We start from the raw sequence: 13,762 nt of genomic DNA, 5'->3' as shown, positions 1-13,762 counted from the left end.
GGCTCCCGGCTGCTCGTACACTGCCTTTTACTGTGCGCCCGCCGCCGCCAGCCCGGCTTCCAGCGCCGCCCCCGGCTGCTGGCCCGAGACCCCAGAGTCCACCCCCACTCCTAGTCGTTTTTCAGGCCCTCGGCGATGAGGTTGAGCTCGTAGCACCACGTCTCGTAGCGGTAGGCGACGCGGATCTGAGCCACGTTTGTCTTCCGGATATCGTTGCCTTCTGGCCCCTCTTCCTGGTAGTTTTCACCCAGGAACCTGGCTTTCTCCTGCCCGGAACAAGGACGGCGCCGCAGACCTCAGGAGTCCTGCGTGCAGCACCCCCGGGGCCCGGCCCAGGAGCCCTGTCCCAGCCGCTGCGCTGGCCGCTGGCGCAGGAGGCACTACGGCGGGCAGGGCCGACTCGCCCTGCCCAAAAGAGCTCCTACCTCATGGGACAGGCCGCACTGCAGGACACTGTTCCTGGCAATTTCACACATGTCACAGGTGCTGAGCTTGAAGACCTGAGCAGCAATGGCGTACTCCTCCATCAGGGGCTCCTGTAGCCACAGGCTGTATTAGCGGCCACCGGCTCCTGCCAGCGCAGCCCATGCCCCTGCCAGGGTCCAGAATGCTAGACCCTCTGCACATGCTGCTGCCTTCCCTGGAAAACGAGGACCACACAGTCCCAGCCCTGGCGCTTTCAGACAGGAGGTGATAACTCACACTGTACCTTTGTGAAATGAAACTGCATGGGGTCATCTGTAGAAAGGGACACCATGAGACCCTTCTCGTGGAAGTCAGGCAATGGACTCTTTGCATACTCCAGGAAGAGGCTGTTGTTGCTGAGTGGGGACATAGCAATGGGAATTTGGGCAAGGAAGTACAGATACTGCAACACTGGACTCTGCAAAGATGAACAGAGTTGCCGGGTTAGGGATGAAGTTGCTGCATCCCTCTACCTCTCCAGGGTCGCTTCAGCCCCATACCCCATCCAGGAAGTCTGGTGCACAGTGCTTGTGTACAAGAGAAGAGATAGGCAAGTGATCCACTAGGGCCCACATGGAGCACCAGAGACCAAGCAAGTTCCAAATCTGGGTGATTTCAGAACTCAAGTTTGCTTCAGTGATAACAGACGTAGCCAGTGACAGTTCTGTGAGGCTGAACACCCCTGAAATATGACTATATTTCTCAGCAGCATCCTCAAACATGCCTGGAGAAACCCAGAGAATCCTCTAACATCTGCCTGAAGCCAAGCTGTTTGTGTCAGTCTAAAGCAGAGGTACAATTAACTGTCAGCTACAGTGGAGGCCAGCTGTGAACATGTCTTCCTCTGCCATGCCTGGGCTGCTCTGTGGCAAGACTGCTTCACTTACCTTCTTGAGGTTGAGACCGTGGGAGATATTATCTGCTGTCATGAAGGCTGTAAGCAGATGTGTGAGGGCCCCAGCTTCTCCACAGTGTGGACGGAAGAGGAACGTGTTCATACCACGCTGCCTAAACACACAGAAGGAATCAGAGCAGGCAAGCAGCATGGTTAGGTGCCACGCAATGCAAGATTCCCTGACTTCAGGTACAGCTCTGCCTCTACCAGTGGGTCCCCAAGAATCCAGCTTGACTTAGGAGCACACGACTCGTTCTCTTTTCTCCTCTGTGCACACAATAGATGCAATGTCTGCAACTCCAGAGTTTTCATTCCAGTCCCTCATACTTCCTACTGAGGAGCGTTTGCATTGCTCTGGGATGTGAAGCTCCAAAATACATTGGTGGCAGAGCAAGGAGGGCCCCACTTCTTCCACAGCAACAATCAAAGAGCTAAGACAGCTCATGAGGCAGCCACCCTTCTGCCAACCTTAGCAGATCCTGTCCCTTACCTGCGCAGGTTGTTAAGCACCAGGATGTTGGCATACATGTAGTATAAATAGTAGGTGTAGGATGGGTTCTTCTCAGAAGTCCACTGCTCTGGCTTTGGGCTTTTAGTGGAGAACATGTGTCCACTATGCTTGGATTCATCATCCACGCTGTCGAAGCCAGTGATCTGCTTGGCAAGTAACAAAAAAGCTGCATCTCAAAGCTCCCCACATGATCATGCCCAGGTAGGTTGGCTCACCCTGCCCCACTGCAGCTTGCCATAGCCCAGCTGTAGCCTGTACCCCTGCACCATCCAAGAGCAGAGTCAGAGGCAAGGCTGCAGACCTTACTCCTCTCAAAACTCCCAAGCTCTATCAAGAGCTAGAAATCTCACAACAAACTGCCTTTCCAGGGGCAAGTGGGCAGCATTTCTTACAGCCACACAGCAGCCAGCTCAGGGAGTCTGACCCTTCTCAGCACACAGCCCCCCTGGACACACACCCCTTTGCCCAGAATGTGGCAGTAGGGCCACAAACCCACTGATGACATTTTCTATGCCAGGGCCAGGAGCCCCTTTCTTGTGTACAAACAGGAATCTGAGTGCTCACCACACCCTGACATCATCAGGTGATACTCACGTGGCGTAGGAAGACACTGAGCTCTTTGTGAGCTTGAGGATTGACAGTTGCCTCAAACACAGGAACAAAGATATTTTCCAGCATCTTCCCAAAGTGTGGGAGAAAATTCTTAGACCTGAACACATCACTGTGGACAGAAACAGGGCTTAGTTGCCAGCTGAGATACAACATGGCCCACTGTCCCTGAAAACTCTTTAGGATAAAATGTGAGGTGTAAGGCACTTTGTTCTCTTAGACCCACAGCACATACTAAATCCTGGGTACTTGGATCATCCACTTCATGTTGGGGGAATAGACTCGATGTCTGCTGAACCAGTTGGCTAGCTTGGGCCACTCCTCAGCTGACCTCCCGTAGATTGAGAGGCGAGGCTCCGCATACTGGTACTTGGCCTCCTCCAGATCGGAGCCAACCTCCTGCAAACCAGAGCCGACCGTCGCATGGGGACCCTCCAGCCCATGGGCAAAGCATCATCACAGCTTAACTGCTCTCTGCTCCCCGTGTTCTCACCTTGATGATGGTGGCAAAGTACTCGCCATTGATGGCGTTCTCTGTCTTCAGATAGAGGTCTCGCAGCTCGCTGGCTCCCACGGGGTTGTACTTGGCATTGAACTTGTCAAAGCGGTGGAAGGTCTGCCGCCCCTGCAGCACGCAGCAGAGAGGGCAAACACTGCAGGTGCAGGCAGGGGCCAGGCATACCTATGAGCAGGGACTGATCCAAACAACCCAACGTGGGAAAGCCAGGAGCTGCAACAACCTGCCATAAATGACTAACACAGCATAGCTACACAGGGAGGGGAAAACCAAGCCTGCAGGAGTGGACAAGGGTAACCCAGGAGTGGTCTTGCAGGAAATGTTCTATCACTTACAGCATGGACATCCAGGGAATCCACTGTCAGGTCATAAGGGTGCAGCTTGAGCTTCTCATAAAGCTGTTTGAGGGTGAGCTGTGTGCCCTTGGCATCATAAACTACACGGTCAGCATCCACATAGTATGATTTCTTGATAAAACGCAGAAGATGCTTCTGGTTCATGCAGGCTGCAGCATGGATATGTGTGTCCACCTGAGAAACCAGAGGGACAGCTGTCTAGCTTCAAGTTGGGATGTTCAGGTAGCAGCATCACAGGGAGGTCACCTAACAAAACCCCAAACTTGGGATGAACCCAAGTTGTGTGGGAAGCAAGGCTGAAGCCATCAGAAGAACACAATAGGCCAAGGCCAAGAGCAGCCCAGTCTGCACCATCCCATTAGCAGGAACAATGTATATGCCACAGACTTGATTCTAATATCCCGTTCTCAGGGAGGGGAAGGTACTAAGGTCATCTTTGGAGTCACCAGGGCTGTAAGCTTTGCTGTTTACCTTCCGGCAGTTGTAGAAGTCCCGGTGGGGGTTGTTCTTCAGCTCTTTCATCTCCTCCATCTCATTCAGCATTTCATGCACTTGGAACTTGGATGAGAGGAACCTCAGGCGCCGATGAGTGTAGGTCTTACTAGTGAAAGCAATGGGAGGAACTGTGACTGGAGTCCTTAGCCCATCACACAGACACATGGTCTGCCCAACACAGGAATGCAGCTTTCATCTGAGGTGGAGGAGCTCACACTGGCCTAACCTTGTTCCCTAAGGTGCTCCTCCTGGCTCTATTACAGAGCTCCAAAGGGAGGCCTGGCCAGATGTAAGCATATCTGCAGGGCATGTCTCCCGTCCCTGAATGCTGACTTTGCTTAAGATCCCAATCAAGATGACCAAGACCACTTTGGTAACCAGCAGGCTACAAGTATGTCATCAGCAGGTTCCTCCCTCCTCCCAAGAGAAGGCAACTCTGGCTCTGTTCTGACCTCCCTCTGCCTGCTGAGGCAGGGCCTCTTCAGCTGCACCCAGCAGTGCTGGGCTGTGCACTTACACAGGCCCCTGCGCAATCAGGGCCAAGAGGAAGTTCATGTCATCAATGAAGTTCTCGAGGCTGGGGTAGGACAGGTCCTTTGGCTCGTTTCTGCCAACTGCTGCCTTGTCTTCATAGACATGAACTACCCCATCCTTCATCTGGATGTGGTATCCCAAATCCTCTGAGAGACTCTCAGTTTCAAAGGGATCCTGTCCATCCTTCATTGGCGGAGTGAACACTGGACCAAAAGGAGAGCACCAATGAGGCACAGGCTGCCAGCCAGACCCCCAGAATCCTGGCAGGGACAGCGTCAACACTGACACTGAAGGGGTGGTCTGGGCAACTGACTCCCTTGTGGAGCACTTCCACCACCTTTTGCTGACCCCTGCCCACCCCATGCTGAAGCCAGAGGGGAAAACCCTGCAGGGGCTCAGATGTACCTGGGCCAGCATCACTTGGCCTCCAGACCTTGCCTTCGATAGTGCGCAGGTACTGCGATGTGGTCCTGGGGAACCGCTGCAGAGACTGCTGCAGGTACTTCTCCCGGATGCACAGGGCACGGTACAGGCCTTTGCAGGCAACTTCAAAATCTTCTATTGTCACCTGCAAGAGGACTGTTGCTGAATGCAACCGCACAACTGGAACCTAGCCCCTCCCAAGAGACACCCTGATGCACCAAGACACGAAGAGAACAGTTCTGTTCACAGCAAGATTGTTGAACCTTAGAATGGTTTGGGTTAGAAGGGACCTTGAAGATCATCTTGTTCCACCCCTCCACCTTCCACTAGTCCAGGTTGCTCAAAGTGCCATCCAACCTGGCTTTGAACACTTCCCAAGAAGGGGCATCCACAACTTCCCTGGGGAAACCTGTTCAGTGTCTCACCACCCTCACTGTGAAGAATTTCTTCCTAATCTCCAGTCAAAATCTATCCACACATACTTTATCAGCCCCTCCCACCACTCTGCCTGAGCAGGGTAAAGAAGGGATGATAGATGTCCCAGACATGGCAAAGGGAAGTTCCTCACACCAGAATCAATTCCAGCTGTCATTCCTTCTTGCATTCCTTGTTGCAAACCGTAGCTGGCATTGAAATGGAAGCCAGGCCTGGACAAAACACTAAAAGCTATTTTTGGAGCCCAGGCTGAAACTGAAGCAGGACCAACAATATACACTGAGCCAATGTGTCAAGAATTTTTGATTTACTGCACAGACACATGTTCTGGGCAGTCAAGAGTCAAGGGCAGTCAAAGTCATACTGGAGCAGCATGGGAGAATACCATGCAGCACTTGCAGCTAGTTACAGTTATGGCAGGAGAAATGTGCCTGTGCATGGAAAGACTTTCAGCTTCTCCTAACTGCTCCTCTACTACACAGCTGAGTAACCTGGTTCAGCCCAGGATGGAGCAAGCTGCTAGCAGTATCTCAGAAGGAGGACAAATGTAATAGGAGACTGTGGAGGAGGCAGAGGAGGAGGAATTAGCACAGAATGTGATAGTCCCGGTCAGCTGGCTCTAGGTGACCCTGCTTTAGCAGGGGAGCTGGACCACAAGACCTTCAGAGGTCCCCACCAACCTCAGCTGTTGTAGGAATCTGTGCTGTACACAGATCTCAGACAGATACAGTAGTGTGCAAACAGGAGCAGGCTGCCACAGGATGAACATAATCTACCTTGTCATGCCCTCCCCTCTGCCCTCTGGAGAAGCCTATGGGAAGCATGCAGCACCCCACAGACTCCTGCAAGGGACTTCAACTCAGATCCTCCAGGAATGCAGCAGGGCACAGTCAAATGCCCATGAGACAGATTCATCTGGGAGACACAGACTGTCCCCACTGTACCTGGTACAGACTCCTGTGACACTTGCTGGGTACTACTCTAGGCAGGGACTAGATGAGTTGGCAGTCAGCACGGGGAAGGGCATAGCCATGCAATACCTACCCCAGAGGCATAATCCCCTGTGATCTGCACCCGCTGGAAGTCAGGCACAGTCTGATACTCGGGGGAGGTAGAGACGACCTCAGCAATAGTGGACACTTTGGTTGTAGACTTCTGAGACCCAGGGACTGTTAAAGCAATTGTCTGGCTTCGGAGCAGGCGCTTCCTCCTGCCAGGGAGGAAAGCCTCAGTCAGAGAGCCCTGACTCCTTGGGCACATGCAGGTGCAGGGTCAGGAGCACAGCCATGTTCCAGCTGTGCACAACATGAATCATCTCACTGGTGCTCTCTGAGCACCTTAACCAGACACCGCCAGGAGCAGTGGCCACAACACACAGAGCATGGTCTTTGGAAGTCACACCTTTCCAGAGAAAGGCCTCAATGTCTCCCTCTCCAACAGCTCTCTGGCCTGTGTCATGCTAATCCTGAGGGAACAGGTCAAAGGTTTCCTTGGAGAGGAAACCCCAAAATACCTGACAGATGCCCTGGGATTACCAAGGGCTTATCACATGGTTGTGGGGAGCTGTTTTCCCAGACCTTAATTGATGTTCCCCTGCATTTCTCCAGCTGTAGCTGGGGATGTGCAGACAATGCTCCTCTCCTTTCCCCAACTGGCCTGGTCATTGCTTACCGCTTTTCTTGTGTGGTAGAGCTGTCCTGAAGTATCATGTGCACTCTCATTTCCTCACGTGTGATGGGGCAGATGTCTTCCACATCAAAAGGAGAGATCTCTTGTCTCTCCTCTTCATCTTTCACCTCAGAGGCAAAGACCTTCTCTGCGAAGGAGCGAATTGACTCATCCAGCTCTGCAAGGAGAAGGAGCAGAGTAGAGGGTCACACAGGCATCTGGTTCCCAGACACTCTAACAGGCAGGTGCCCCTTGCAGTCAGCTGAAAGCTTAGATGTCATTTCCTTATGACACCTACACCTCCATGCTGCCTGGAAGACTCTGAGCAACCTCCAAAATCTCCAACAATCTCCATAGCCTGGACCACACACAGTGGACTGGAGACATACCTGAACACTCCCCATACAAAGACCCCACAGTCCAAGGGCAGTGCAAAAAGGCCTAGAAAGAAGCAAGTCCTTGGTAAGAGCACTTGCAAGAGCAGGTACTGTGGGGAAGAGGAGGAGATTAGCAGAGCCCTTACAGCTCTAGAAAGCCCAAGACCCACTGGGTCCACAGGGCATCCAGTCAGGACAAAGAGGTGCATATGGAGATGGATGGAGCTGGGAGCCCAAGCATTTAGTCTGTGCCATCACAGTGCAGCTGAAGAGCTCCTAGCTAGGGAACCATGGCGTGGACCAGACTTCTCTCATCCCATCATGTACAGCATGCTGCAAAGGTGTCAGCTAGTATGGTCCTGTGAAAGTTGTCATTGACACAAGGCTGGCTGGAGCTTTGTGAAGTAGGAAAAAGAAAGTTAAAAGACCTTCTACTGCAAACAAAATACCATACAACAAGAACCCAAGAGCTCTTCTGGCAACATCTCCTGGAAGCACACATTTGCATAGCAGCACATGGACGCTAGCAAGCAGGTTTTCCCAGCAGCTGGCAGATCAGCATGAAGTATAGTGAGGATTGATGCTGAACAATGAACCACAGCACTGACGTGTCAGACAGGCCATGGCAAGGAGTAGTGAAGTCAGACAAGCAGGGAAGGACCAAAGTAAAAGGAGTGACTGAAGGAGTTGGGGCTGTTCAGTCTGGAGAAGAGAAGGCTCTGAGGTGACCTAATTGTGGCCTTCCAGTATCTGAAGGGGGCTACAGGAAGGCTGGGGAAGGACTGCTCAGGATCTCAGGTAGCGATAGGACTAGGGGGAATGGAATGGAGCTGGAGGTGGGGAGATTCAGGCTGGAGGTGAGGAGGAGGTTCTTCACCATGAGAGTGGTGAAGCACTGGAATGGGTTGTCCAGGGAGGTGGTTGAGGCCCCATCCCTGGAGGTGTTTAAACCCAGGCTGGATGAGGCTCTGGGCAGCCTGATCTAGTGTGGGGTGTCCCTGCCCATGGCAGGGGGGTTGGAACTAGCTGATCCTTGTGGTCCCTTCCAACCCTGACTGATACTGTGATACTATGACATGCATGGCAGAAGTGTGCCAGACCAATGAGAGATTTTCAGTTCATGAGCCTGGCTATTCCCCACCCCCACCCCCCAACCAGGGTATCAGGGGATCAAAACCTGTAACTCTGAATTTGCAGTTCCAAAGTCCTAGCTGTGGCTTAATGGGGCTTGGAGAGGATAACACAGGGGCTTCCTCTCCCTGTTGTTATGTGGCAAGGCAAAAGGGTTTGTGCTGAGCTACACGTGGGGAAATTCTGGCACTGGCTCCATTTCTCAGCAGTGCGATGTCACAAACCCAGGATTTCAGTAACAAAAGTTGCTTACTGGTGAAAAGCTGCAGCACCATCACTGGGGCCCTGCATACCTCTTAAAAGAGAAAATGCAGGGGGGGTTGCACTACCCCATCACTGCTCACTGTGAGATGACAAGTGTCTCGGCAGCAAGTGTTTTCTGCTGCCACAAAAAGCCTCAGCGAGCAGGAAGAAGGTAGGGGCACCATGCTGTGGACTTGAATAAAGGAGTTGAAGCATTGGATCTGTCCCCTCATGGATCAAATTCACCTTCTTCAGAAGAAATTACTTTATCTATCATCTTTAGCAGTTACTTTAGGCTGTCTTTCTGTCATGAAAAGGAAAAAAGAAGAAGAAAGGAGAAAAAAAACAAACAACAAAAAAGCCAACAAAGGCCTGAGTAGGTGCAAGGGAAATTGCAACATGTTTCACTTCCTGCCACAGAGGACAGAAAAAGCTGATCTCCTAGGCAGGAGCTCAGGGGTGCTAGGACAATATTTATCAGACAGCAGCTTTGCGTAGGACCAAAAAGCTGAAAGCATTCCATGGCTGAGGGAGCTGGGATTGTTTAGCCTGGAGAAGAGGAGGCTCAGGGGTGACCTCATTGCCCTCTACAACTACCTGAAGGGTGGTTGTAGCCAGGAGGGGGTTGGCCTCTTCTCCCAGGCAACCAGCACCAGAACAAGGGGACACAGTCTCAAGCTGCGCCAGGGGAGGTTCAGACTTGAGGTGAGGAGGAAGTTCTTCACCGAGCGAGTAATTCATCATTGGAACGGGTTGCCCAGGGAGGTGGTTGAGTCATCGACCCTGGAGGCGTTCAAGGGGAGATTGGACTTGGCACTTGGTGCCATGGTCTAGTCATGGGGTCTGTGTTGATAGGTTGGACTCGATGATCCTCGAGGTCCTTTCCAACCTAAGTGATACTGTGTGATACTGTGTGTGTGAAACACCGCAGGGCACAGCTGGCACTGCTGAGGAACAGCATCTTCTGGAGCTGCTGAAAGATCACCATGATCATGTAACTGCTGTTGCCAGTGATCATGTCTGGAACTCAGAATCCAATTCTGGTTTCTGTGCAAGGAACTTGAAAAATATACTCTGAGTAAGGGGTATAGAACTCACTGCACTGTGTGGCTGCAGTAGTCGCTGCCTGTTCCAAAGCCATTCCGGATGAGTACAGAGAGGCACTTAGGAGCGAGGGCTTTCTTGGGTCACCAGGAAAACTTTCCCCCACTGTGACTGCTACCCCTAACCATCTCTTCCTACAAACTAGTTCACACCTGAAGGACTTGCTGCATACTGGAACAGAGCCCTAGAGGAATCTTTGAAGGCAATGACTAACGTGGGGAGAGAAGAACTTGGTGAGGCTCGTCGTGCAGGGTGCTCTTGGTAAAGGCGCAGCACGTCGTCACGCAGTAAAACAGCAGAGCATAGAAAAAGTGGAACAATACTCACCTTTGACTTGTGCTGTTTGAGACAAAACAGAAACAGAATAAAACCAGATGTGGTCAACCCCTCAGAATCTGACCCTTTTTGCCTGATTCTCACATCAATGACTAAAAAAGGGATTAGTAAAGTAGAAGTTTAGCCGAAGCCTTCCCCTTAAGAAAGCACAGCACTGGTCACTGTACAAGATACAGTGCTGGCTGTTCCACAATAGAGCCTTGATGGCATGTGCAGGCTGCAGATGCCATCCAACCTGAGGCTCTTGGCAGAACTTGTGCCCTCCAGCAGCTGTCCAAGGGGAACAGCATGTTCTAGAACCTAGATCATCTCAGTCAACACTGCAAGCAACTAACAGACACCTTGTCTAATAAAACTGAGCTATCTTGGAAGAGAGACCTTTCTCCCTGTGCTTTTGTCCACAGTATCACAGTATCACCAAGGTTGGAAGAGATCTCAAAGATCATAAAGTCCAACCTGGCACCACAGACCTCATGACTAGACCATGGCACCAAGTGCCACATCCAATCCCCTCTTGAACACCTCCAGGGATGGTGACTCCACCACCTCCCTGGGCAGCACATTCCAATGATGAACAACTCTCTCGGTGAAGAACTTTCTCATCACCTCCAGCCTAAACCTCCCCTGGCACAGCTTGAGACTGTGTCCTCTTGTTCTAGTGCTGGTTGCTAGAGAGAAGACACAACCCCCTCCTGTCTACAACCACCTTTCAGGTAGTTATAGAGAGCAATGAGGTCTCCCCTGAGCCTCCTCTTCTCCCGGCTAAACAACCCCAGCTCCCTCAGCCTCTCCTCCCAGGGCTGTGCTCAAGGCCTCTCCCCAGCCTTGTTGCCCTTCTCTGGACACATTCAAGTGTCTCGATGTCCTTCTTAAACTGAGGGGCCCAGATGCTGGGATGCAGAAGAAAATAGGGATAGTGTAGGAGGGCAGAACTGCATTCTCCTGCCTGAACTAAACCCCAGAGTTTTAGTGTCTGAGAGCACTGGGGTTGCTTTGCTGGGTTTTGCCCATGACTTGTCATCCTCTGTGAAGATCAGGATGGATGGTCATCCTCCTGCTGCCCTATGATCACATCTCTACTTCTTCACTAACAGGATCAGACAGCTGAGACTGCAGTTCCACAGGTCATAGAGTGCAGCATCAATATTTTGAGCATGCAATTCAAGCCCTTTCCACCTGACACAGAAAATTCAGACCAGAGCTCTGGCATCAAAAGTCACCAGCTGCTGACTTCCCAAACTCCAGCCTGCAGAAGGTGCTCCTGGCATTTGAACTCTGTATATTCAGTTGTAAACTATGCATCCCAGAAACATCCAGCTTGACTTTTTATCTCTTTAGTGGATGAAAACTGCAATCATGAAGGTCAGCAAACTCCCACCAATGTTGCAGGGCCAGGCTTTAACACTGGCTCCACATGCTAGGATAGCACCTGTCAGACCACAGCCCTGCAGCTCTAAATGTGCTTTATCAGAGCTGTTTGGTGCTGATATTCCTCAGGCCTCAGCAACAGCAGTCATGTGGCCCTCTGGAGTTTCCTGCAAACCTGGCTGTCCTTACTCCTGCTGCCCAGCTTGTGCCCTCCATCTGCTTAGGACTACAGCACCCCACATCTTCTGAGCTTAGCCAGGTTGACCAGAGACTCCTGGAATCCCTCTGCTGCCTTCCACGGTGATTTCCTGGTATCATTAAAGGACACACTGCACTGCAGGAGGGACAGTGATTTCTCTTCAGTACAGGCCACACAAGATTTAAACAATAATGCTATTTCTTTGCTGCACTATCAAAAATGTCACCAAACAGGAAGAAAAATGCTGCAAGTCCCCAGCAACATCCCCTGGACTGCAAAGACACCATGCCAACAAAATCTCAGAGGCTGCAGGCTAACAGACCTGCCCTGTGGCTCCTTGTCTCACTACCTCTTTTCAGACCTACCTGAAATTCTCACCCGTGACATCTTTGCAGCAAGTCTGCGGAGCCTCAATAACACCTTGCTAGTAACAGAGCACAAGTAGCTGACTGACTGCACAACAGCCTAACACTAATTTTACTGCTTTCCCCTCCCTGTAATTAGACTCTCTCACTCTATAAGGAGAAGGGAGATCAACTGTAAGACTATTTAAAGTGCAACTACAGGCACTTCTCTTTTTTTTCTCCTTTTCCTTAGGCTTTCATTTTACTTTGAGTAGAGCTTCTCCTGTTCTGGCCAGAGGCTTCCTTACAGCACAACTGCACCTGTCTAAAGTGGACTGTGGAAATCAGCCTTTTGAAAGAGACCAAAACTGATGTGTTGTGTGCTGAAGCAATGGTTTCAAGGAAATCCCCAAGGCACAGGGCTATGCTGTCATCAGAACCAGCGTGGTGGATAAGTACAAATGATGTGCTCTCACCAAGCAGGGTGATGGTCAGAGACTTTTTTTTCCTGAGAGAGTGTCTACTTGAAAGGCAGATTTCAGCAACAGGAAGGAGCTGCACAGGTCTCTCATCTTCCCAGCTCAATCAAGCAAACAAAAGGAAACTGTAAGGGCCTGCATTTTATTCCTGAGCCTTTCTGAATCAAGCAAACAAAAGGAAACTGCCAGGGGCTGTGTTTTATTCCTGAGCTTTTCAAGAACTGCCTTTATAAAACTTAATCACAATAGTAAGGTGATGTTCAGTCCTGTATGTGCAAGCCATACCAGGAGGTATCTCAGAGACCAGCACTTAATACAGTCTGAGGTGTGGCTTAGATCTGGCAGAGCAGGGTATTGGCTTGGGAAGTACCTCTTGGCTTTTCTTCAATAGATTTCTTCTTTTTCTAGTATACAGGCATCAAGGGCTGCACCCACTCCTTTAGGGTCTCCTCACACCTACTTCAGATCTCTCATGTGAAGCTGGAAAACAGCTCCTGCCTGGAGAAAATGGCCCAGAATGTGTAGTGGCCTGTGCGCTGCAGAGGTAACTGAGCTTCTGACTCAGCTTCCTGATGGGAAGCAGCAAGCCCAAACGGGTCAGAAGGATGCAATAATTTTGATTTGAAAGAGTCTTTTCCTGTTTGTACTTCACTTCTTGGGGGAGTTGAAAAAGCGCACTGAAATCATGACAAATCAAGGACTGCAGTCAGGCTGTAAGTCAGCAGTCTGGCTGCTGATTTAAAAGGTAACTTTGGTCATAATGTGGAAGGGAACAGAGAAAAACAACACCTCTGGAAAAGACAACAGTGTCTGGAGTTAGACATGAGGAATGACAGTCCCTGGAGGTGTTCAACAAACATGTGACCACAGCACTTTGGAGGGTGGTTTAATGGCCATGGGGGGTCTTAGGGTGATGGTTGAACTTGGTGGTCTTAGGTCTTCTCCAACCCAAACTGTTCTATGATTCTAGGCAAGGGCTTTCTATGCTATAGTTTGTAGGAACAGCTATGAAAAGGCCTTGTCCAGGAGGAGGGCTGGAATGAGGCATTGCATAAGGTACAGAGCTGGAAAGAACAAGTTGTAGAGTTGGAAGCTTGGGGCAGTACTCTATTAAATCGGATGAGCTGAGACCTGGTGCAGCGTCTCCAGCAGAGATAATTTCCAGAGGATCTGTAAGCTCTCTCTGAAAGACCTTCATTTGGTATGCACAAGTTCAAAACTTGAACTTCTCCCTAAAACCTGAAATTCTCCATAATTTAAGTGTTTTACCCCC

At 50.9% G+C, this 13,762-nt stretch overlaps 1 protein-coding gene across 1 annotated transcript; it reads right to left on the bottom strand.

The window, feature by feature from the left end:
* Positions 1-10: 10 nt before the first annotated feature.
* On the bottom strand, positions 11-12,132 carry AMPD1 (adenosine monophosphate deaminase 1). The gene is made up of 15 exons (XM_068159518.1): positions 12,032-12,132; positions 6,912-7,086; positions 6,285-6,450; positions 4,788-4,950; positions 4,366-4,585; positions 3,825-3,954; positions 3,333-3,527; positions 2,974-3,105; positions 2,716-2,879; positions 2,466-2,592; positions 1,851-2,014; positions 1,353-1,473; positions 710-883; positions 426-536; positions 11-266 (listed from the first exon to the last, which is right to left on the bottom strand). Exons 1-15 carry the CDS (start codon positions 12,051-12,053, stop codon positions 111-113), a joined length of 2,220 nt encoding a protein of 739 aa, XP_068015619.1. The 5' UTR covers positions 12,054-12,132; the 3' UTR covers positions 11-110.
* Between the last annotated feature and the right edge of the window lie 1,630 nt (positions 12,133-13,762).

This window comes from Melanerpes formicivorus, unplaced genomic scaffold (assembly GCF_026170545.1).
Source record: "Melanerpes formicivorus ecotype bairdi unplaced genomic scaffold, bMelFor1.0.p_v2 SCAF_46, whole genome shotgun sequence".
NCBI lineage: Eukaryota > Metazoa > Chordata > Aves > Piciformes > Picidae > Melanerpes > Melanerpes formicivorus.
The sequence above is the reverse complement of the archived record's forward strand: the minus strand, read 5'-3'. Positions and strand labels throughout refer to the sequence as shown.